The sequence below is a fragment of the Elgaria multicarinata genome, chromosome 7 (genome assembly GCF_023053635.1).
Source record: "Elgaria multicarinata webbii isolate HBS135686 ecotype San Diego chromosome 7, rElgMul1.1.pri, whole genome shotgun sequence".
NCBI classification, from domain to species: domain Eukaryota; kingdom Metazoa; phylum Chordata; class Lepidosauria; order Squamata; family Anguidae; genus Elgaria; species Elgaria multicarinata.
In genome coordinates, this window is record NC_086177.1 from 97,282,613 (window position 1) to 97,308,094 (window position 25,482).

General features: G+C 42.7%; 1 protein-coding gene across 4 annotated transcripts in view; it reads right to left on the minus strand.

The window, feature by feature from the left end:
* Positions 1–25,482, minus strand: part of ENPP2 (ectonucleotide pyrophosphatase/phosphodiesterase 2) — a 105,464-nt gene that overhangs the window by 13,904 nt on the left and 66,078 nt on the right. For 3 of the 4 annotated variants that reach the window (XM_063131085.1, XM_063131087.1, XM_063131084.1), the window contains 10 exons: positions 19,017–19,169; positions 16,666–16,774; positions 13,537–13,662; positions 12,846–12,877; positions 11,009–11,136; positions 9,154–9,268; positions 7,687–7,774; positions 3,363–3,535; positions 2,031–2,079; positions 546–682 (listed from right to left, as the gene is read on the minus strand). In XM_063131085.1, coding sequence (XP_062987155.1) covers positions 546–682; positions 2,031–2,079; positions 3,363–3,535; positions 7,687–7,774; positions 9,154–9,268; positions 11,009–11,136; positions 12,846–12,877; positions 13,537–13,662; positions 16,666–16,774; positions 19,017–19,169 — 1,110 coding nt within the window. The remainder of the gene's footprint in view (positions 1–545; positions 683–2,030; positions 2,080–3,362; positions 3,536–7,686; positions 7,775–9,153; positions 9,269–11,008; positions 11,137–12,845; positions 12,878–13,536; positions 13,663–16,665; positions 16,775–19,016; positions 19,170–25,482) is intronic. The other variant, XM_063131086.1, reaches the window with a different exon arrangement.

The following is a 25,482-nucleotide window of genomic DNA, read 5'->3' on the forward strand; positions in this document are numbered from 1 at the left end:
TCTTTTCTCCCCTCCCCCTGTTGTCTGTCTTGTCATCAAAACCTAGATGGAAAGCTACTCAGGGTGGGAGCTGGTCTCTATGTTTGTGTCATTCAGGAAAGTGCCACCTTCACAGATAGTGAGATACAAATGAATTGTGGTTTAGGGTGGATTCCTGCACTGAGCAGGGGGTTGGACTCGATAGCCTTGTAGGTCCCTTCCAACTCGGCTATTCTATGATTCTATGAAATAGTCTGTCTTGATTATTTGCTCACTTGGAATGTGTGCCTTCATGACTTGGCAGTGGTAAAAAGCTCCAGAAATTAGAAACAGGACACTCTCTGCAAAAAAAGCACTCTTACTGTGAGCCTGAAGCAGTTCTCTCATCTCAGTCTTCAGAGGATTGTCTTATTATGGGAAAGTCTTCTCCAGTCATTTGGACACGGCATGTGCTTAAGGCACCTTTGTCTCACTTCTTCTTACCCAATTTGCCAGTGACATTTCCTGGCTCCGCTCCCCACCCAGACCTCCCATCCAAATAGAGAGATTCAGGCAAACATAGTGACCTGCTTTGAAATAGTATAAGATGTCCAAAGAGGCATCAGGAACGTTTCACTGTAGCCACTTTCAAAGTCATGGTGATGCAGGATACTGTATTTGGTACGATAAAGAACAGCGGGACGGCCATAAAGGAGGTGTTTATCTGTAAAAATATATATCATGTATGGAACTCAGAAGTTGAACACATGCATTCATAAAAATGAAACACAAAGCACAACACCACCACCATAATCAGGCACATATGTCCTCTGCACACATGCACACAAACACACCTATCCATACTGTGTTGCAGGGAAGCTTTAGAGCAGCACTCTCACTGCTGCTGGACTCCAATTCCTGGGTGGTGTGTGAATTGGGTCAGAGTGTCTGTGTGTTGTGGGCCTGCTCCCCTTAGTGTGGGGGAAGGAGTTTCAGGCTATCAATCGGAATCAGATTCCGCCCCAGAAGAAACAGGGCTAGAAAAGTCTTCACTAGACTTTATCAGTGAAAATGCTAACAACTCAGCAATCCTCAGAGGGGGAAGGGACTTCAAAGTTGACCGATCCCAGAGTCTGCCGCAGATTCAAACAGCGGTGCTAAAAGGAGGCGATCAGATCAGCTAGCTTCTCACCAAAGGCTTTTTCGGAGGAATCATCCCTGAAGTTAAGGGACTCAGGGAAAAAAAACCTTCCCTTTTGTTGAAAGGACAATTGTCTCACTTAATTAGCCAAATTTTAGCCTAGAGGAAAGTTCCTAGTGTTTAAACTCTCTTCAAGTGCGAAGAGATGTTTATTTGCTGAACAAAGTTTTGTGGATTACTTGGCAGACTTCTTTATTGTCTCGAACTGCAGCGGGAGGGCTTGGAAACATGACACTGTGACTAATAATGCATGCCTCAAATAAGAAGTGAGCATTACAACTCCCAAGAATTATTTTTTGTCACAGACTTCCTCTCACCCAGTTTATCTCCAGTTCCCCACTGATTCTTAACACACACACACACACACACACACACACACACACACACACACACACACCCCAGTGTTCTAGTGTGACAAACTGCAGTAAAGGGATACCTGGCTGGGGAATGCTGGGAGTTGTAGGTGTTTCCCCCCCTGTCTAACCATGCATAGGATTGTGCTCTTAGTTGATTAATTAGTTAAAATGCAAATGTTATTTTATAACATTAAATGTTATTTTTTGTAAACCGCCCAGAGAGCTTTGGCTTGGGTTGGCAAATAAATGTAATAAATAAATAAATAAATAACATAACATATTACCAACATCAAAATCAATTAATCATGTTTGCATCTTAACTGATCAGAGCCTGCCCACTGAGCCCATGACACTCTTCCGCTGTGTCAATGCCATAGCACAAGGCAGGTCACTACAGATTGTAGGACAGACATATTGGGGGCGGATCAGGTTACAGATATGACGACACACACTAACATTGATTGATTGGTTGACTATTGGGCCTAATTTATTGAGTTTAACCATCGTGTCCTTACCTTCGTTTCCTTTGACATGGAGACGTCGATTGAGTTCATCCAGCCTATTCTGTTTTTAAAACAAACAAACCAGCCCATTGAAGATTGGCAGCTGAACTAAGAGAACATTTTCTTATTCCCAACTCCAATATTTACCTAGCAAAGCAACACTAGTCCTGTCAAAAGGCTTATTCGTAACGTTTCCTTATTTGTGAAAGCTGCAAAGGATATGCTGGAGTTTCTGCTAGCTGGTTAGCTTAGCATTAACTGTGGCTCAGCTGTTCCCCGCCAGCTTCCACTGCTATCTCCCCCTGGGCTGCCCTCCTAGAAGGCTGCTATTCTTCCTCCCCACTCTTAATCCAGCATGCCTCCCACCAGACAGGGCTATGGGCTGGCGTTACCCTCCCATCGGCAATGGTCTAACACAGTCTTCCCCAATCTGGTGCCCTCCAGAGGTGTTGAACTGCACCACCCATCATCCTATTGGCCGTGCATGCAGGCTGGGGATTATGGGGATGCCCAGAGCACTAGGCTTCATGGGTCAAGACCCAATCTAGGATCTTTTCCTCTTTCTTTAACACAGGGGTAGGCAACTTGGTGTCTTCCAGATGTTTTGGATTACATTTCCCATAATCCCCAAACTTTGGCCATGCTGATGGGGGCCTATGGGGGTTTGTGGTCCAATACACCCAGAGGCACCAGTTTGCCACTACATTTGACGAAACTCAACTGAGACAAGTGTGAGTTTAATACCTGAATGCAATACCAACAGGAGAGACTGATTATCTCAAGCCTAGTACAAGCAATGACGGTAGGGTGGCCAATAGAGAACTGTCTTGTAGAAGACAGTTCTCCAGAAGACTGTTCTCTATTTTGAAGGCATCCTATTCTTCAAGGGCCGTCCAATCCAAGTCCAGTTTAAAGATAACGAAACCCCCTCCTCCAGAAGGAGCAGCTAGGCCTTGGAGTTGCCCATCAACAGCACCTGGACAGTAGTCTCAGCAAGGCACTCAGTTCACCCAATCACAACTCCCCCTGCTATGGTGAGATGTACTACATTTCCATTTAAGTTATAATGCTCTTTTTTCTAAATGTGCATCTATACATATAAATTAGCAGATGAACCTTTTTAATGCAAGCTGTTGTCCTCTTTTCTGGGGGATTCACAAGTAGTCCCCCAAAATGCTGGACAGATACAGATTATACTAGCGACCCAGCAGATCAGAAAAATGACTGAGTTCTTTATCTGGCAGTATACATCTGGTACTATTACATACTTTGCATGTTTGTAGCAGACATTAGAAGGCCGTTGCCTGATGGGCCTTCAGGTATCATCAGCTGCCACCAGCTTACCTTGTCATCACATGTGCATCCCAGCTCATAGTCAGATGAAACCGCTGTAGCTACAGGATAGAGCGGCCTTGCAACTTCTTCCGGCATGACTGGCTTATACGTACTGCTCCGCAGTAGGTGATTTAAGCTTCCATGGGTCCCATTATTAGGAGCAGGCTTTAATCCAAGTAGATCTGGAGAGGGATTAATCAAGGTAAGTACTGTTAAAGCCACACAGTGCATAGTTGAACTATGGAGTTCACTACCACAAAATGTAGTGGTGGTCACCAATTTAGATGGCTTTAAAAGGGGGTTGGATCTATCTAGCCCAGTGCTGTCGACACCGACTGGCAGCAGCAGCTCTCCAAGGTTTCAGGCAGGATTCTTTCCTTACCCTACCTGGAGAAGCCAGGGATCAAACCAGGGACCTTCTGCATGTAAAGCATGTGCTCTATCACACTGAGCTATGGCCTCTCCCCTATCCTGATGGTTAAGTGCAACCTCCAGTCTCGGAGGCAGTAAGCCTATAGGCACCAGTTGCTGGGGAACATGGGTGGTGGGAGGGTGCTGTTACACTGTGTCCTGCTTGTGGGACTGTGGATGATGCTAATTGGTCCCTGTGTGAACAGAGTGCTGGACTAGATGGACCCTTGGTCTGATCCAGCATGGCTCTTCTTATATTCCATACACTAGCTTGCTGCTGTATTTACAAACTGTATATTAAATGACAAGATATTCAGCCCACAGCAGAGACATGAACAGGTTCTCTGTTTGAGTGCATAGATAAGATGAAAATTTGGGTGATGAGTTTGGATGCATGGGTTTCCTGTAGGAAAGGTCTGTGATTCTTTGCCCCTCTTGCTGCACTGTTCCAAAGCGTGGTGTTGTATTTTTGACCTGTGGGGTGAGTAGCAACCACTTTCTCATATGGAAAAAAGAATAGTGCACTCAGGAACACAGTGTCTCGGGCAGGTTTGGATCACTGTGCCCCACATTGCAACCTGTTTAGTCTGTCCCTTAATACTCCACTGGAGTCATTCAGAACCCAGTCAGTCCTTTTCTGCATAGTTACAGCCCAGAATCCTTTTCTTGGAATTCCTAAAGGGTAGTGCAGCCTTCCCCAATGTGATGCCCTGCAAGTGCTTTGTACTACAACTCCTATCAGCTCCAAATAGCAAAGCCAATAGTCAGACATAGAATCATAGAATAGTAGAGTTGGAAGGGGCCCATAAGGCCATCGAGTTCAAACCCTGCTCAATGCAGGAATCCACCCTAAAGCATACTTGACAGATGGTTGTCCAGCTGCCTTTTGAATGCCTCTAGTGTGGGAGAGCCCACAACCTCCCTAGGTAACTGGTTCCATTGTCGTACTGCTCTAACAGTCAGGAAGTTCTTCCTGATGTCCAGCCGGAATCTGGCTTCCTGTAACTTCAGCCCGTTATTCCGTGTCCTGCACTTTGGGATGATCGAGAAGAGATCCATGATGGAGACTGCAGTCCAAAACATCTGGAGGGTGCCACGTTGAGGAAGGTTGGTGGAATGCTTGAAGGCAACAAAATGCAAGAACCCAATGGATCTCAAGTGAAGCGCTCTGAAGAGATTCAAATCCTGTAGCCAATCAGGATCACATTGGTCAACTCATCCCCATGACAATCCTCCATCTCCACCTGACATTCATGCATTGAACTTAACATAGGGAGCCATGTGCATAAAGCCCAATGCACAAAGACCCTACCTGCACTATCAGTACATTACAATTTTACAGTGTGGAGATTGTACAGAGCGGGCCTACACATGGATGTGTAGAGGGCTCTATGGATGCAGGACCCTACGCAAATATGAAGTCCAAGGCAAGAACATCAGGTGGGGACAGGGTAATCTTGATCCTTACCATCACACGTAGGGTATGAATGTCTGAACGGGGTTTACATTTCACAAGACCTGTGCACCATGCTTTCGGCACGGTTGATAAATTGGATTAAACCAATGTGTCCTTTCACTGCTACAATGCAATCTACAAGGCTTTGATGCAGTTCTGCATTAGAAGAAAAATGCTCCAAGTTCAGAAAAATGGTAGAATAGCAGCAGGAGGAGAGAAATGTGCTGGCCACTCTCCAATTTGCGTTTATCATCTTTGCCAAGAGCCTTAACATACTCTAGGGATTTGACATCTGAAATTTGAAACAGTTTGTAGGAGTTTACTCTGTGATTGCAACAAGTCCTTTGATATCCTCCTTGGTTTGCTTCACTGAGACAATGAATTGCTGGTACCTGCAGTTCCATCTCCCACGATCCTGAGTACCAAGGTCATCCCTGGAGGCCACATTTGGCCAACTCTGGATGTCAAGCAGGTGCCTAACTGGGGAAAAGCCTTTTTAGTTTGGGCACACCATTTTCGAAATGCCCTCCGCTGGGCGGCTTGCCTGGCACTGACTCAATTGCTCTTTCAGAGCAACATCTTCCTAATTTGCTTGATCTGATTCTATCTGGCTGCTATATACTGTATGCCTGTGCCTGCCATTTGCCAGTATTTAGATTTTATGTCGGCCCTCTGAATTTATTTATTTTTGCATTAATACTTTTTATTCAAAACATTTTTATAATACACATTAATAATAGCAAAATCAATCTGACATTAATACAATAAAAACATAATAATAGTTTTAAAATAAACACTTGTGAAAAAGAAGAAAAACAAAACACGCACACAAATACAGTAATTTGTCACTCTATGGTTTGTTTGTTTTTCCTCTGCTTCCTATTAGGGATGGCTGTTGAGGGGAAATCCTACCCTTTGGGGGCTTGTTGGATTTCCCTGGCTGGAGCCCCGGGCTCAGCTAGCATTTGTGAGCCAAGCCACGGCCTTTCTCTCTAAATCTGGGAACTTAAGCAAGTTTCCCCCCCTAAAATCACCACTTTCCCAGGATTCCCAATGTGGCATCTACGGCCGCCAATATCTGTATATTTGTCAGAACAAAGCTGTTGGTAATAGCATGTTTTTTCAAGAGCTACTAAGGTCATGACACTTTCTGTCCAATGTGCTATGGATGGGATGGACTTTTCTTTCCAGCCTTGAAGTATCATCTTCTTGGCTATCATGTGGGCCTGTAGCAGCCATTTCCTTTGGCCATTTGACAATTTCCAAACAACTGGGATATAATTCAGGAATGTGTGAACATCCTTGATTTCCAGCAATGTATCTAAGACAAAACCGATTTGTATAATGATGTTTAACGAAATGGGGACTCCCCACTGGACACACCCACATCATGTGAACCACTGCTGGGCATAACACCAGCTGGAGTCTGTGGCCGCTAACTTTTCCTCAATAGGCATTGAGAGGTCCAATATGTGTAATATAAAAGCTTTTATTGGATTAAATGTCATTTTAAGTCTGGAGAGATGTGCTGAATAGAAGTTCAGATATTTGCCCTGTAGATTAACAGGAGACTAGGAGAAACTCAATGTTCTTTCCTATCAACTGACTGAGGAGTGATGATCCCTTTCTCTGCCTATTCTTAAATCAGGACTGCAGCATAATGTTAATCTTGCATATGCAATTGGATCAAAGTTAAACTTATGGGCTTCCAGCTCAGCTCAAAAAGAAGTCTCAAGATGCTGTACAAAAGTTTATTGTACAAAAGCCTGACGTGTTTCGGTCTCTTATTTTTTTAAGGCCTCTTCTTCAGGGAGTTGTTATAATGTCTGAAGAAATTATCAACAACAAATTGTCTAGTCGCCATTTCAAGACAATTTGTTGTTAATAATTTCTAAAGACATAACAAACCCCCGAAGAAGGACTTAAAAGAGGGGCTGAAACACATCGGGATTTTGTACAATAAACTTTTCCACAGCATCCTGAGACTTCTCTCCCTTTTTGTGTTCAGCTTGGATGCTCACCCACCTTGCAGCCTTCCAGCTCAGTGGCCATCTGCATCTTAAACACATGATCATTCAAGAGGGCGATGTTTGGGCACCATGATGGCTTACGGAAAGTTCCAAAGTGCAACTTGAATGAAACCAAAGCGTGATCAGAAATGGTACCTATGTCAAGTTTGGCAATTGGAGACAAATTGAAATAAGGTTGAGGAGATGGGTGGGTGGGTGCCCAATCTGAAACAGTTTTGGTGAGGCTCTGTGAAATAATTTGTCGACTGATGGGCAGGATAAAAATCTGGTGGTGGTGATGGATAAAAATAGTAATAATAGTTGCTGTTGTTGTTGTTGTGAGATAACCCTACATAGAAGAGACTTAGGATTCTGCCCTTCTGCCAAAAAGCCTGCTGCAAAAATGGAAGTTTTCAAATATAGATTTTGTATACCAAAATAAAGTGATGCCACTTACCGCACATAACATTGTAAAGCTCTATATTCTCAAACGGCTGTACTTTTGCCTTGTATTTGAATGAAGGTCCATAACCTACAAAGACAGTCTACAAGAAAAATGGGGGAAAGAAAAGAAAAACCAACGAGAACATTAGGGACAGCAGGCGCCTTCTGTGGTTCTGCACAAGCACCACACCAACACATTTTGGATTTGTTATATAATCCAACCTCCTAAATATCACAACTTTTAACTTTTTTTAGGCTTGGAAGTGTGTGAAAAATATCATATAAAATCTCACACGCCATAAGAAAGCTTAGCTGAGGCCAAGGAGTACATAGGAAGCTGCCTTTCTCTAGGGGGGGTTTCTATACATTGACTTTGCCCTGGGTGGCTCCGAATCTGCTCTGCGTTGGTTATATGATGCAGCCGCCAATTCAGAACTACCTGGGGCAAAGAGCCATCAATGCAGAGCAGAAAAGTCAGGGACTCACCCTGCCTGAATGAGGTCAGCACAGCTCTTCTCTGTCTGGCCTCACTGGGACGTTCCCAGGCAGAAGGCAACTTGCCATTGGTTGCTGGAAGTCATGGGAGGAGATGGGTCCAGTGAGCCTAATGGCTGCCGGAAAGCCCATGCTGCCTCCCTCTCTCTGCATAACTTGCCGCCTGCCCGCACCAGCAAAACCATGGGGTTTGGCGGCAAAGTGGTGCCACCTCGGCGCCATGAAGACAGCCCCCAGGTCACACAGTGGGCCTGTTCCAATAACAGTCGCCATTTCTGTAAAAGGCTATATGGTAACCATTTCCGTAAATGGTCTTTTACTCGAAATACCGAAGCACCATTCTTACACAATGAGGGGAGAGGTGGCTGGATGGCAATCCCCAGGCATTCACTGAGCTGTTCAGCGGCTCACATTGGCGACGAGGGTTCGTGGACTGCCGAGCGGGGGGAGGAGTCCATGGGACTCCAGCTTGTATTGGGTGCCTGCAACATCCCTAGCGGGGAACAAAGATGTTTTTGATTCCACACTGTTATCGGCACAGCAACCTTGAGTGTTCCGTGCTCCCAGGCACCAACTCCTGCGGCCACTGCATAAAGCGAAAACATCCCCACCTGCCCAGCCAATGACCAAGAAGCATGAAAACCTCCTCCTGGGGTTCTCCAGTTACAGAAGAGCAGCTACTCCCACACCGCACAGCATGCACTCAAGCAGGGTGGTTAGTGCACATGAGGCAGGAGTCCTCAGTGGGATTAGTGCTAACCAACATGCCCTGTGGTGAGCCCAACCACCCGTTCCCAAGTTATGTCTGAACAGGGCCAAGTATAGATTAATCCACCTTTTCCATGCAGCTAGTATCCACAGGGAGAATGCTGGATTATAATTACATTATAAATTGTAAGAAGAAGTTACAGGGTGCCAAAAAATGCCCAGTACAGGCTATCTTCTGCAGCCACCACCGCACCTTTAAAGATTCTGTTGCTCTTACCTGCATGCTATTGATCTTGTTGTCATATCCATGGTCTCCATGGAAAATGCATTTTGATAATGTCGGTGCTGCTGCTACTGCTGCTGTTGGCCTCTTATATGCTTCTCCAGGCTTCCTAGGTGTTTAAGAAGATTCTTTAGCATGCCAGCAATGAGCTCAAATATAGCTTCATATCTGACCCCCAACGGAGTGGAGTAACACAGCTGTTTCCAAATCTATTAGGATAGAGATGACCAAGTTTCACATTCTGGAGAGCCATTTTAGTTTCCAGGCAGTGGCCCAGGGACTGGAAACAAATATTTTGAAGCACAGCCTGTTTCCTACCAGCATGTGTGCGCATTTCTCAGGCTCCATCATAAAGATAGTAGTAAGGGCATGGCCGGGGTATTACATACAAAATCCTAAAGGTGGCCTAGAAATAATTTTAGGGTGCAACTCTATGCATGTTTAGACAGGAAAAATGTCCTAAAACTCTCAGCAGGTTAGAGATAGGGTAGAGCTAGAGAGATGCAATATTAAGAATCTCTCATAGAATATTTGTAAATAATTATTAAAGTTCTCCTTACAAGTAAATGTGGGCACATTTCTAGAACAACTTCAACAAAAACTAAGCAGGGCTACTAAGGACCAGGCAAAAATAAAACCCTGAGTTTTTCTACATGAGGCTGTTAACCTGCTGTATCTACTTTCATTTCCTTTGCAGAACTGAGATGCAAGTAGTACACAAGGAACTTTTGTTTTCCTGCTACATAATCGCTAAGTAGCTTTTCTTTTCTACTACATAACCTCTAGGTAGCGCTGCGGTATAGCAGAATAGCACAAGAGGACATCACACTCTCTTTCACTTTCACAATTAAATACTGCATTTCCCTGCTCTAAAAAAAACTCGCCAAAAGTTCTGGTTAGACACAGAAGCAAAATTTGAGAGTCAGGATGTCGTCTAAAGAACGCACTAACAATTGTGAGTAGGGAAGGACGAGTTCATGATAAATGCCTTGTGTAGAAAAGCCCCATGTTGCAGGCTAAATATCCCTCCAACCCCCCACCCCAAGCTGACAGTTGGCTGCCCTCTGTTAAGGACAAGAAATTAATGTTTCAACAAAACCAAGACTCCATGAGAAAATGTTATTAAGAAACCTTACTCAACCTTTGTGATATGGCTTAGTATAATTAGCTAAGTTATTTTATAACGCTGAAACTTATTCCTGTTGTTATAGCTATGGTGCTTAGGAAACCAAGGAGAGTTAAACTATGGAATTCACTGCCACAAGATGTAATGATGGCCACCAATTTGATTGGCTTAAAAAAGGGGTTGGATAAATTCCCCGAGGAAAAGGCTATTAATGGCTACTAGTCTTGATGGTTATGTGCTACGTCCAGTATCAGAGGCAGTAAGCCTGTGTGCACCAGTTGCTGGGGAACATGGGCGGGAGGGTGCTGTTGCACCATGTCCTGCTTTGTTGGTCCCTGGTTGATAGCTGGTTGGCCACTATGTGAACAGAGTGCTGGACTAGGTGGACCTTCGGTCTGATTCAGCAGAGTTCTGCTTATGTTCTTATGCAAGAGGAACCCTTGTTGGCCTTACAAAATTTTCAGCATCCAAATTGTACAATATATACTTTTATGATTATCTCTATGTCTGTCCTCTTTTGGGTCAATGGGTAGACATACAACAGATCTTTGTCTCAATAGCCACATAGTCCTGGTGGGGACATAAAAATGCAGCTGATCTGTTGGCTACAGCTGGGGACCTAAGGAACATTCATCATTTTTACAGATGTTAGATTGGGTTAATTTGGTTTTTCTCAACAAAAGGAAAAAGAAAAGTCATAAAGAGAGGGAAATGTCTGTTTACTTAGCCACATGCCATCTTCTCTCTACCAGCAAATGAACATCCTCAATCCTTCGGTTATTCGCATAATGCAGGCGTTTGGGGAGTTGGTGCTTCAAGTAGGGCTTAAAGTGCTGATCAGGCCTTTTGCACTAAAACAAAGAGAGCAAGTTCAGAAGGCAATTTTGGAGCAGTGCGGGCTGGTGGCTCCGATGTCAGTTGGGTGGTGAATCCGCTGTGGATTTTAGTCAGAACTATAAAAGACTTCTGCTTTGCACCTTTAGAGTTCTGACTGAAACCCAGAGCGGATTCACTGCCCCACTGACATCAGAGACACCAGCCCCCACCGCTTATAGGTCAACATCCAATCCACATGCTTAGAGAAGCGGGAATCTTGTTTATTGCTTATAAAGCTTCTACAAAGTATGAGCACTGTCCCAATCTAGCTGAATATCAACTATGCTGCCTGGCGACAGCCACTCAAGACTTCAAGCAGGGTTTTCCCCCCATTATCTACAATGAGATGGCCTTTAAACAAAAAACAGAGGATGCCCAGGATTAAACCAGTGAGTTTCTGCAGGCATATGAGCTACCCAGTGATCTAAGGCCTCTTGCTTATAAGCGCAGCTAATGGTACCCAAACCCAAATTTTGGGTCCCAAGTGTTCTTTGCCACTGATTGAAATGAATTATACTCTGCTCGTTTAATACCTTTTCATCCATCATCCATTATTGTTTTTTAAAAGCAATAGAGCCAATTGGTGTAGTGGTTAGTATTGAACTGAGACTCTGGAGATCCGGGTTCTAGTCCCCACTCAGCCATGGAAGCTCACTGGGTGACTTTGGGCCCATCATTGACTCTCAGGGTAACCTACCTCACAGGGCTGTTGTTATGAGGGTAAAATGGGGAGGAAGAGGAAGATTATATAAGCTGCCTTGGGTTCCTTGCAGGAAAAAAATAAAATGGAGATGTAGAAGGAAAAAAAATAGCTCAGTGATTTGAGAATTTGTGCAAGTTCCATTTTCCAAAGAGCAAAATTTCAAGTCTAAGCTCATTTTTATATTATTATTATTATTATTATTATTATTATTATTATTATTATTATTATTTGCATTTTTTTCAATAGAGTACTGGCAAAGTGTATACTAACAAAAAAGCATTTTCCACTTCCGATAGCTGGGATAAATATTCAGTTTAGAGAATTACAGCATCCTGGTGAATTGCAGTAATCCAGCAAAGTTATAAAAAACTATTACCAGCAACAAACAGTGGAAAACATGACAAGCATTCTTCAACACTCATTTAGGATGCTGTATTCAATCTGATGAGCTTCCTTTTAGCCTAAATCCTGAATTAGGGTCAAACAACAGGGCTATCTATACACTCCGAAAGCCCCACAGTGGGTGTACGGTGACGCTGTATTGGTTATATGACGCAGCAGCCATCTTGAACCTATCGCGGGACTTTCCTGTAAAGCTCTGCATTTAAAAAGTCAGGAACTTGCCTCCAGTGTCAATGCAGAGGTGTTCCCGAGAGGGAAGCGAAACCTGATTGGGCACTGTCCGCCCAGGCAGAGGGCGGGCTGGCGAGCCACATGGCCGCTAGAAACCACGCACCCTCCCTCTGCATCGGAATTAGCTGCTGCCACCCCGCAGCAGAGAAAGTGCAGGGGTTTAGGAAAGGCAGTGGCAAGCTTGCACTGTATAGGCAGCCCCAACGTGTTATGCACGGTTACACTAGAGTAAAAACCAAAGAAGGGTGGGGTCAATGGCATGCTACATAATTCATTTAATACGTAATTGGATCCCAAATCAGACTGAGCGGTGAACCCATATTTAGTAACTATAAGCAAAATACTCACTGTGAGATTGGCAACAATGGCTTTTGGGTCGACTGTTATGTGGATGGGGGAGAGAGAGAGAGAGAGAGAGAGAGAGAGAGAGAGAGAAGAGAAAGATCAACTGAGGCTTTAGCTGCTGAACTTCTCAGTACAAGAATTAGTTTTCACGTGGAATGGCTTTTATCATAGCTACTGGGCGGGATCCAAAATGGTGCACTCTTGTACACGGAATGCATCATTTGCTCACTGAAGAACTATTGTACTCCTTGTGCTTGAGCAATGCACAAGAACAGTCAAAGTAATTTTTTTAAATGATCTCTGCTTGCGCAAGCATGGCAACTACTCTAGAACCTACCTATTATGATGTTGTATGGATTCACGTGCACCATCTCTGGAAGCATTTGCAGAACCATACTAGCTGCATTTTTTCCATCTGCTCACAGCAAAAGGATCCAACCCACTGTGTAGTGGAATATTAAGTAGCAAGCCTTTTCAAAATAGGGCCCTGCATTAGGATTTACCTCTCCGTCAACACAGCCATTGTCATTGCTAAACCTCAATAACATCTCAAAATCCCTGTAGTCAGAAACACCCCTTTAACTGAAAAACAGAGCACATCTCCTTGCTACCATAGCTCTTGGCAGGGGGGCAGTGCAAGGAGAAACCGGGACACACTCCGAGGTACAGGGTGAATATTGCAAAATCAACATACATCTGACGTTACTGTTAGCTTTGGCTCGAATACGTCCTAGTGTTCCAGGTACCAGAATTATGTCCTCCACATTCGGCAGATAGGAGGCTAAATATTCAGTTCTCTCACAAGTGGCATCTTCCATCCCTGCAAAATAAGTTGCATTTTAAAAAGAAGAAGGTGAAGATATTTGTTATTTGAGTGACGAGGGAAGGGAACAACAGACCTAGGGGGCTCATAAATCATTTCCCTCTTTTCTCTTCAGAGTGGGTAACCGCCATCCAAAGGGTCAGCTGTCCCAAAACACTTTCATTCATAGGACTATACCCAATGATGTCATTCTGGAAACTCAAACAAAACTATCAGAAGTCCACTAAATCTTTTTGTTGCACATTATGCTTGCACAACCTGTTGTGCAAGTGTTTGTGCAACAGGTTGCACAGCTGCCTGTGCAGCTGTTTGCACAACCGCTTGTGTAACTGTGCTTGTGAAAACGTAACTTGGATTCTCCTCTTGTGCATAATTCGGAAGCGAGTTTCTGCTAGTGCAACATTTGCACTAGCAGAATGACACAGCTGGGTATCAGACCAAACAGAAGTGTCTTCTTTTAAGATTTTACTAGGATTTTGAAAGATTAAAGAAAGATATTACATTGTCTTTCTTTTTTAAAACAAAATAGTGGACACATATAATTATTTTAATAAGGAATTGAAGAAAAATTAAGGAAACAGACATGCAGCATAATCTTAAAACTGATTACTCAAAAACAAGCCCCATTGAGTTAAATGGTACTTCTCCTATTAAGCATTTTAGGATTGCCACCTTAACAATGAAATTCATGGATTTAATTTTTAAAAATGAAAAGGTAAAATATTCCTACAAAAACATGATTGCCCCACAAACACCCCACTAGCAACATGAAAACAGTTCTAACAACTAAAGTTCTTAGCGTACAATCCTATGCATATTTAGACAGAGAAAGATCCTACAATTCTCAGCATACCCAAGCCAGCATGGCTGGCTGAAGAATGCTGGGAGTTGTAGGGTTCCCAAAAGTTTGTCACGAGACCAGTCCAGATGGGTCGCAGTAAAGCTGTTGCCGCCATGTTGGGCAATTGTGATAATGGGTCCCATGTTTCAGGTTGGGAGTGAGGTGGGTCTCGGGACTGGGCCAGTTAAAGACCACTGGGTTAGAGAGCTGAGAAGTCTTCAGTATGAACTATCTGCCAGAACTATCCTTCTTTGGCTTATCTTCAAGAAATTCATCCCCCAGCAAAACTGCTTGATACATTAGCACAGTTTTCTCCCACCCAACCCCATCATGCAAAGTTGGCTTTGCTGTTGAAAAGACTAACTACAATTGCCAAGCAAAGCTACCATTAAAGATGTCAAAACAGCTGAAATGTTTGCCCAGGTAACAAACTGTTGTAAGACAATACATCTGTCACTTCGTATTCTTCTTTCCTTTAAATCTTAGTGTTTTCATTTATTTCACACTCTTTCCTTTAATCCGGTGATGCCAGGTATGGCGCTCATATGTTACATGAAGAATTCACTGGAAGTCATAGGAATCCTTGAAAGCACTTTTCTCATTTACTTACATTCTCAATATCTTTAATGTATTTATTTGCAATATCTATATTCTGTTACAACAGCAGCATTAAGAGCAATATGAAGGTGAGAAATTTTGTTCTCAAAATGATTTGCAAATTCGTCACAGCATTGTAGCATCAGATTTACTACCCAGAAGAGTGCTGCTGAACAGGGACTCAAGAGAAGCCGCAAAATTAGGAAGCAGGCAAAATTATGTGCATTAATGCATGTTTGGTTGGCGTCACACTGAGAGCTTTATCACACCACTGTTATACTGTGCAATCACTGTGAATTGCATGCAAAGGACTCCGAAGTTTTCCAGCTTATAATCTGCTTTTATTGTGAAGTGCTCCCATGCATCCTGCTTTAATTGTGCTTTTTAACCAAAAGAAGTGCAATATTTTGCTACCAGTTTTTGAGCGTATCATTTGTTGTTTTCCAAGCGGCCACTGGGGCGCAGGAGCAGGATTTGAAGAAAAATTAAACAAATGCTTACATCTGTATAAGCTTTAAAGATAAAGATATCAAATTGGCACAGCAATAGATATTAAGGACAGCTTTAAGCATACCAAATTTGAATCAGATTGGGTCCTCCATTGATTTTTTATGATTTTTTTTACGTTTCCCCCCTTAAACCCATTTCCTGGTATGCAAAGGAACTAGCCGCCCGGTAGCAACAATAACAATAACAGTGACAGCTTAGTACTGTAGGGGATAATTCGAGGGAAACAGATACATGGGATGAAGCTCTGAGTTTTATGTAATCTGCATTCTAGCCACTGTCCAATCTGTTCCATTGTTCAGAGCTCTCCAGAGAACCAGGGAGTGATCTGGGCTCCACATGATTGGAGAGGGCACACAGGAGCATTCATGTCAATGAGCTTTCTCATCTCACCATTCCACAGCAAAACTAGAGCCTCAACAGGAGCACCACTTCTAGCTACTGGGAAATCCTCCAGAGCATTCTGGAATCCATCAGATGGTGGACCAAACTTAATGGGTCCCCCCAGGTGTTGCAAAACCAAATTTCACCAGAAGTGGTCTGATCATGACGATGGAGTCACCACAACCTCTGCTATATCCAAACCATCCTTCCCAGCCCCTGAGGCAAAAACAAAAGTGATGGTATGTGGCTGACTTGGAGGCCATGAAATCCTGAATTGACCCACTAACCATGGCTTTGGCATGAATATTGAAGTAACCCAGGAAAATTGTTCTGGGATTTTCCAGCACCACACTTGGGACCACTTCAGCCAACTCAGTCAGGGATGCTGCTAGGCAGTAGGGTGGTCGTACAGCCCTAATCTTTCTTTGGCCAATTTTTGTGAACCGCCCAGAGAGCTCCAGCTATTGGGCGGTATAGAAATGTAATTAATAAATAAATAATAAATAAACTGGAGGTACAAGCCTTTATAGCCTGCCCGGAAGGGGGAGATTCCTGGTGAGAAAGGTAGTATCTCTATGGATCAAATGATCAAAACATTAGCTCAGCCTTCAAATTTTTGGAATAAATTATTATTATTATTATTATTATTATTATTATTATTATTATATTACCATGATCACCAACGAAGATAATGTTGACACATCGGTGCAGGTTCAATTGCTTCAGTCCATCCATTAGTTGTCCCAGTATCTTGTCAATATCTCTTAGAGGATTCAACATCTATACACACACACACACACACACACATATATATATAAGCACAAAGAATGAGGATTAGCTATATTTTCTAATTACCATTCATCTTATATGTTGACAAAGCCACCCCTCTGCCTTTTGGCCTGGTATGTTATCACTATGATGGCATGTTTATAATGTCCATTCTCTTTAGTCTAGTAAAGGTATTGGATTTATTACATTTCTGCACTACCCATCAGTCAAAGGAGAGTCATTTAATATAAAAAGAGTTTTGCTGGATCAGGCTAAAGGCTATCTAGTTCACCATCCTGCTACCCACACGGGCCAAACAGCTGCCCTGGGAAGCTCACAAAAAAAGACAATAGCCTCACCTTCTATTATTCTTCATCAACTGATATTTAGAGGTATGCTGGTAGCTTTCATCTCCAAGGATATATTTTTTTTCTCTTTGCCACCCTTATCCCATATATGAGCACAGTCCAGTCAAACTTAACATATCTGAAGATTCTCCATGAAATCCACAACGTAGTAGTGGATTCTGAGCCATCACATGGGGAAATCACTGATCTAATCAAGCTAAGGTGAACATATGGAAATATCAACCTTCGTGAACTAGGCTAGAACAGACAGATGTTTTTTGGAGACTAAATACTAAGGAACGACTCACACAAGGCTTTTAAACTTTAAGCAAGGTTGTGATAAGTCTGTTCCTAGCTTATTTACTCCTACTTTTTGTTATTCCTTTTAGGCTAGACAAATTAAAGATTCCTGAAACCCATCCTTTAAAGCAGATATTAGGTATACAGCCAAAATAATTCTGACACAGAACAATGCATCACTGAGATCCAGTATGGATGTTCTTGTCATGACATTTCTCCAACCGTGATTGCAGAAATGAACTTTTTTCTTTTTCATGAAATTTGGTTCTCCCAGGGTCTTAATAAGAAGCTAGGAGACTTTACAAGGGGAAACCATGCAGACTGCAAGTTACACACCCTTTACTTAACAAATGCATTTTAAAGCATACGTGAGCAGCTGTCTATTTAAGAACAGGAGCAACTGAGCAAATTCGTCTTACGAATCTAATACTGTATCTTGCTTACTTGGTAAACGTTGACATAGAAACAACCCCTCTCTATATCCCCTCCCTTTCAATGTACAAGCTTTAAATTTGGGGATTTGAACGGGAAGTACTCATGAATTTCAAATGAGTGGTTTGGGGGCGGTTCCGGCGTGTTTGTTTTTGTGGGACTATTTACTTCTAAAGGAGAGTGCAACTGTATTGCCAAGATGAAAGGGATGGTCAATCACACACATTTATATCCTATGTCCAAATTCACTGGGATAAGACATCTCATACTGTGAAATAAGGACACTCACACAAACATCAGAATTGGTCTACTTCTGCAGGCCCACAGCTGGAGAAACTGGGCCAAGGCTCAAACACTCTCACACTAAATTTAAGTCACGTCCATGGCCTATATTGAGCCTAGAGCTAGAGCGACAGCAACCCTATGGCTATGTTACTTGTCCACAAGAATGTTCATGTCCAAGTGAAGATTGATAATCCTAGGATGAGACTGCTCAAATAAACAGATGCCTGACACAAATCTTTACTGATATCACTTGTTGATTTTCATTGCTTCAAAACATTCATCAAGGTCCAAGAAGCCTTTATTCTTCCCGAACAGCTGCTGCCATTATTAACTTGTTGGCCATGAAATCAAAGAGATTTACAGACCAATTCTTGCAAAAGCAGCTAAGGGGATACTAGCAGCTCTGTGCCACGTTCTGAAAGGAAGCAACCTGGTGATATTTTTCAGTAATTCCCAGGTACTACTAGTAGAATATTCCAGATGGGTAGATACTCAGTTTCCAGGAATACATTTTTGGCTGGAAAGAATAACATCAAGCATGATAATAAGCCTGATTCTGAAGGCTAGTCCAGAATTTTCTACCTGTGGTTGAAGAACTTTGGATGAACTTTTGTACCACAATGTATTGCTGGTGCCCCTCTACTGGTTACGAAGATGGGTTTTTATTAAACAGGCTAATATAGGAAGAATGCAACTCCAAAAAAGAGAAAGAGGGAGAAGTCAGACTATGCTTGCTGCTTAAGTAATAGCAGTTTTTTGACATATATTCAACACGGCTGCATTGGGAGTTCCACTTTGAAGAAGAAAATTCCGAAGTTGCCAAAAAAAGAAAGAAAATCAATCTGTACAAGGGCTTCAGAATTTGATATGTGTCAGTTTTGGAAACTTACTTTGTTCCGACGGGATTCCGCAGAGTACTGTTCCGCTCTAGGCACTTTTCTTCTTCTCTTTGAAGAACCAACACGTCTTTTCTGTCTCCTCTTAGGAGTGATCTTTCTCTTAGGTCTTTTAGATGGAGTAAGAGGTGAGCCAAAACTACTCTCCTGTACTGGCGGAGAGAGATGCCTGGACTCAGAAAAAGCTCATTTCAGCCAACGCCAGATAGTTAACAACTACCTGTGTCAGCAGATCTAGGTACACCAAAGTCTTGATTAAAGGCACTAGAGGTGGTTCAAAGGACAAGTCAGGGTGAAGATTGAAAGGAAGGAGTTAATTACTCGTAAGAATACCTCTAGAACCCATGAGAAACAACACTCTGAAGGAGTCTATTTTTATTTTTTAACAGAAAAAAAGCTCAGTTTCATGCTTAGGCTTGTTTAACTTTTTATTATAATTGAGTGCCCAATATATTAATGCTGTCAAATGTTGATAATCAATGGCATACAGTTCAATAAATGGTATGAGGCCACAAAATCTTTTTATGTTAGTTTCCATGTAGCCAGATTCCTAATCGGTAACAGTCTCATGCAGCAAGAGACATGCCCAAATAAAAAAAGCTCAGAAGGCACAGAGTTCCTATCTGGCAAGTTTGGCAGAAGTTAGCACAGAGCTATCCTTCATTTTGATCTTTCAAAGAAAAAAAAAATTCTAATGAGAAGAAACCCTGGTGTCGCTACCTGCAAGAGTGTCATTTTGTTGTTTAGCCAGGTAGCTTTCAAGAGCATTCGAGAACATTGCACTCATTATTGTTCATAGACTCTGCAGCATCTGCAGAGAGAACATGAAGAAAGCTGCTGGAAGGGGTAAAGTGAATGGCCCATGTATTAAGAGGAGGGGAAACCTTCTGAAAGGAAGAGCTGCAGAACCAAGCAGTGCGGAGTCGTTTGATACTGCTTTAACTGATCTTAAAAAGAAGCCACGTTGCATGCAACTCCAATTGACTATTCCAATGAGAGTTCTTGGCATCTTTTAGGATCAGATTCTCAGAAGAGTGCAAGACGATACATACAGGAAGATAGTGCAACTAATTCAAGGGGGGGGGGGAAATGGAGAAGAAAGGAAGCACAGCGAAAGGTCTGAGACTCGGCAGTGATTTACAACGCCGTTTGTTCCTATCCGCTTAGCCATTCTCTGTCTTTGTAGTTCAAACTGCAGAGCCGCGTTCTTGGAAGGAAAAATAGTGTTACTATCTGCCATGCTATTTCATTGCTTCCTAGGCAAGCAGCTGGAAGGGAGATGCTAATCCAATTCCATTTGTCTCTCTCCAGAAAGCAGTTTCAGAGTTTTCATATATATTTTTTTGAAGGCGGGTGGAAAAAAAGAGAGAGGAAGAGTTCAAGCTTCGTGCAGTCTCGATGAGAGCAGCAGCCGGGGGGGGGGGAGAGAGAGAGAGAGAGAAGGAAGGATTCTGGCAGTTTACTCATTCTTTCCAAAAGAAGCAGAGCCAGAGCTTTAACTGTGTCACCAAGTGGTTCTAATAATCAGGATCGCCATCCCAGGGTAGCGTGTTAGAGGCGCAGTTCAACAGTCCTAAAGCACAGGAGTTTGTTGTCCGGTTCATATGCTCAGAGTAGGCTGTGCATTTGTGCATACATTCACAAAGTGATAATTCCTCTTTCTAAAGAAGTTAGAGCTAGGAAGAAAGCCATGTCTTTATTAACCAGCCAAAACCGAGCCGCGCCTTGAAAGGATGAGGACAGATTATCAATACAAGGGGGGAAAGGAAGGTGCATCATACCGCACTTTGCTTTGCGGAAGGAAAAATAACGGAATCACCCCAAAAAGAGAGGCAGGAACTGGTCAGCCAAGGTTCTACCTTGAAGAATACTTTCCCATAATAGTACATAACAAACTGTGATGGAACACGCAAACATATGGTCTAGGGATGCTTTTCAGATGGTGGATTTATCAAGCGCACAGGAGATCTGTGATCAGAACTCTCTTCAAAGCGGGCAATGGGGGCGTGAATTTGGATAAATTGTTTTTGTTTTGTTTTGGAAATAAAAAAGGTTGGGAGATCTGATCACAGATATCCTTTATTTATTTATTTTTATTTTTTTATAAAAAATTGTATTTTCTACAATACTTAAACATACACATTTACATTCACATAAAAACAACAACAACAACAACATACTACATAATGTTCAATTGAATAATCACAGATATCCTGCCTCACTTCTGTTTCAGCCCTCAGGCACATCAGTTCATTCCACCCTGAAGCTTACAAGCTTCATGGGGACTCTACCAAGCCCCATACTGATGGCTACTTACCAATACGACAGACTGGGGTCTAGTGGGATCAAAACTGGAGGACTAGCATAAAGCCCTTATATTAACCAATACCTCTTCTCTTCATCACTGACCTCCACGTCTTTTAGTTTAGCTTCATGTTCCCATCAAGCAAAGTGCTGCTGTTAAACATACTACACAGGATCCAGATTTAGGCGCATGCAATGGGGCTGATAGAAGTGGGCTTCCCCCATCCACTCCTCCCCATGACAGTCTCAGCCACCCAAAAATGCTACTCAGGGGGTCGTGGGGTCAGCTGTGCTGTAGAAGGATCCCTGAAAATTGAGCAGAAAACCCTTCCAAGAGCTTTGTTGCACTCCCCTATGTCTGGATCCAACTGCAGTGATGCAGGTTGACATCCGTCAAAGCATTAAAAAATTCTCCTATAGGCTAGTTTATTTTAGTCCTTCTAATACCTAAGCACTCAAATACCCAGCGATGTGCAGAAGCAGCACTAAACATTTGTGTCAGAGAGCTCAACAGGGAAATCTCTCAGCGTCAAAGCTCACTTGTCTAATTGTTGTTGACACACCCCAGTGCAAATCAAAAGTTTGGCACAAACAAATGTTTCTCTGGAACAGTGAATAGTTTTAACCCTCCTGTGCGCTGGGGCTAAATAGGTTTCAATTAAGACACAGGGAAAGAAAGAAAGAAAGAAAGAAAGAAAGAAAGAAAGAAAGAAAGAAAGAAAGATGTTTGGGATCTCAACTCCAGTTTAATAGGGGGAGGTGAGTAAAATATTTGTTTATTGCACAAATAAGTTCCTGTATTGTTAATCAGTACACACCAAAAAAACCCACCTCTGCGTCAAAAGGTAAATTACTGTATTGTTCATGAACCTAGAGGGGCACAGAAACTATATATAGCAGCGACGTTACAACAACAACAAATTTAATATATAAGATAAAGAGGAATCAATAACTTATAAGAATGGAACATCTAGCAGGTCAATTAATAACACACTGTATTCACAGCAAAGCCTGCACGTATGTCAGCATTACCTTCTTCACGCTCCTTTTGTGGTTGCATTTCCCCTAGAGATGATCTTTTAGAGGAGACACATCCCTGACCTTTCTAGGAGCAACCTTCGTTTTGGTATGACCCTCCTAGATGCAATCAAAATGAAGCGTCAGGAAGGTAATGCATTTTCCAGGTGGTGATTTTCCTGACCCTACTAACGGCTATGGACTCCTGGAGGTAATTTATCTAGTATTAAATTTATATCCTGCAAGCTTCAGCACAAATGCTTTTAAGGAGGCCAGCGACAAGGTAAGTACAACACAAGCAACAATAACGAGAGAAAAAGATAGGCGACAGCTAGTGAATGAATAAGCCAATGAAGAGGGGCTAAAATAAAATAAAATAATTACAACGGCTTGAAAAGGACTTTTTAAAAAGATTTTTTTAAAAGAGAAACTTGAAATAAATCTTCTTGTTGCAGAAAGGAGGACAGTATAGGTGTCAGGTGAACCTCCTGGGGGTGAGGGGAAAAACATTTCAGAGGTGAGGCACAAAAATAAGAGGCTCAGTTCAGACAACATGTTAGTAAATGCAGTGTGAAAACTCCACACAACGGTTAAGTTTTTAGGAGGTACTCCACACAACATGTTCTAACTCCATCGTTGTGTGACTGTGAGCTACCATGGAGTTGAGTAATCCATTGCGACATTTGATTGACAGTTCCTCCGCCCTCTCTCCTCCCGATGGTATCCCATCAGCCATTGCTGAAAAAAACAATGTCGGCGGCTCTCCTAGAGCGGCACTTGCTTCTTTTGCCGCTCTTGCTAGGAAACTCTGTAGCCAGTGGGAAAAGTCAACGCAATGGAAAACTCCATGGAGCCCTCCACACAACACGCAATACAACGGTTGTGCAGGAACTCTCCTCTGCACATCGTGGATATTCTGCATGGAGAGTTTTCCAAAAAAAAACCTCCACTATTGTATGGAGTTTTCCCACCAGACAACACATTTCTCAACAGTGGTGTAAAAACGCCACCATGGAGTTCTAAAACCACTGTTGAGAAACGTGTTGTCTGAACTGAGCAAAAGTCTCTGTTGCCCGGTGCCATCCACTATACCTCAGATGGTAATGGGGTCAGATTGAGACCTGCTGAGGCCCTAAGCCATATCAAGATTCAGAAGCTCCCTATCATAAAAATAAAGGAAGTGTTATTACATTATAATAGGAAAGGTAATGAAAGGATACCACCCAGCGTTAGGGGATGCTTGTAGTTAGATAACCTTCACTGAAGATCTGTATAAAAGTACTAATAAAATAAGCTGATTTGAACTTCTTTTAAACTGGCTCCGGTTTGCGATCATTGCCTCCAATCCTAAATGCTGTTGCCATACTTTCTCTATATAAGGCAACTCTGCTGCAAGTCACACCAAACTTTCAAACATATTTGAACCAAGGCCATTTCATCTTAGTTATCTTAGAAGCCCCTCGTAATATGAGGCCTTAAGCCATGGCTTATTTGGCTTATACTTAAATCCGGCCCTAGATGGTAAGGGCACTTAGGCAATTGTCTCAGATGTTGACCTCAATGATTGCGTAGGCCAGCCTTCCTCAACCTGATGCCTTCTAGAAATGCTGGATGGGGATGATGGGAGTTATACTCTGATACATCTTGAGGGTACCAGATTGGGGAAGGATGTGGCAGGCAGGCCAGCAAGTATCTGGGTGCAGACCATGTAGGGTGGTAAAAGGTAAGCACCAGTTGAACTGAGCTCAGAAACAGATGGAGTGCTAGTAGAACTACTTTGGCACAGCTCCAGCGAGCAGCCTAGCTGGATAATCACAAGCAAACAAAATCAGTTCTGAAAAGCCAACGTTTCCTTATCTTAACAACTGTATCAACATAAACCAGCTGTGGGGCTGGGTGCTATTCCTTGGGTGCATTTCTCCCCACCCCACAACTCAAAACTCCCTTGTAGTGTAACAAGGAAATTACCTTGAAGACTCTGACCCTGTTCAGACAACATGCTAAGCCACGGGGGTTAAGCATTGTGAGCTAAACATTATCGATGATGATGATGATTTATTACATTTGTATACCGCCCCATAGCCAAAGTGTGTTGTGTGAATCATTCCTAACCATGGTGGCTACATAAACATGGTTTAAATACGCTCACTAATCACTTGCTGCAAAAGGGTTAGCGGCCTAACCATGGCTGAGCATGTCATCTGAACAGGCCCAATATTGTCTGTGGAGTCACACAGAACCATGTTTTAAAAACATTCCTAGAGGAGCAACGGGGGGGAAAACATACTGCAAGATGATCAGCTCCTTCTATAACTGTAGCAACAACGCAATGTAACTGTTGTGAAGAATGTAAGTTCAGATAATAACAGTTTTTATATTATTTATTAAAGATCATTTACACACCCTGTGGGCCTGTTCAGACGACACTTTAGGCTCTGTGGTTAGCGAAACTGTGGTTCTCTGGGGTTAGCACTAACCAAAAGCTGTGCTGCCGCACATAACACTTTAAGCCATGGTTAAGCTGCTAAAACTGCTGCAAACAGTCTGACTCTGTAGTGAGCAGGGTTTAGCAAAATGCCTTGCACAAGACACCTTAAAGCCTGCTGCTTAACCAAAAGCCTTAACCAGCAGGGTTTAAGGTGTCTTCTGAACAGGCCCTATATCTCCCTACAATTTTTTCTCCATTCACTGTAATTGGGGTCTGACTGACTGCAATATCTCCCACACACTCAACGGGACAGGGGCTGAAATGTCACAGAACAAGCGAAGTCTATACTATAACAAGATATATGGAGTGACAACAGTTAAAGGGGGAACATCATTGGGTTAGTTACGCCAATCCCAAGTGTGCAGGAAGATTTTTTTTTAAAAAAAGCAAGCTTGTTTTTTCTCCCTAAAGTTTGCTTCCAAACTCTAATGTGTTGTTCAAGTACCATATGGAGAGAAAACCCTCAAATTTGTTCCAAATGCTTAAAGTGGAGCCAGCTCTGTACAAAGGAAAGAGGCGGGCAAGAGAAAAGCAAACAACCCTGAGGGGTCCCCACAGAGATCTTCCCCCTAAATGATTTACGAGACATTCACAGCTCCTTATAAACTGGGGGGGGGGGGGGAGGTAAGAGAAACATGAAATATTTCCTAT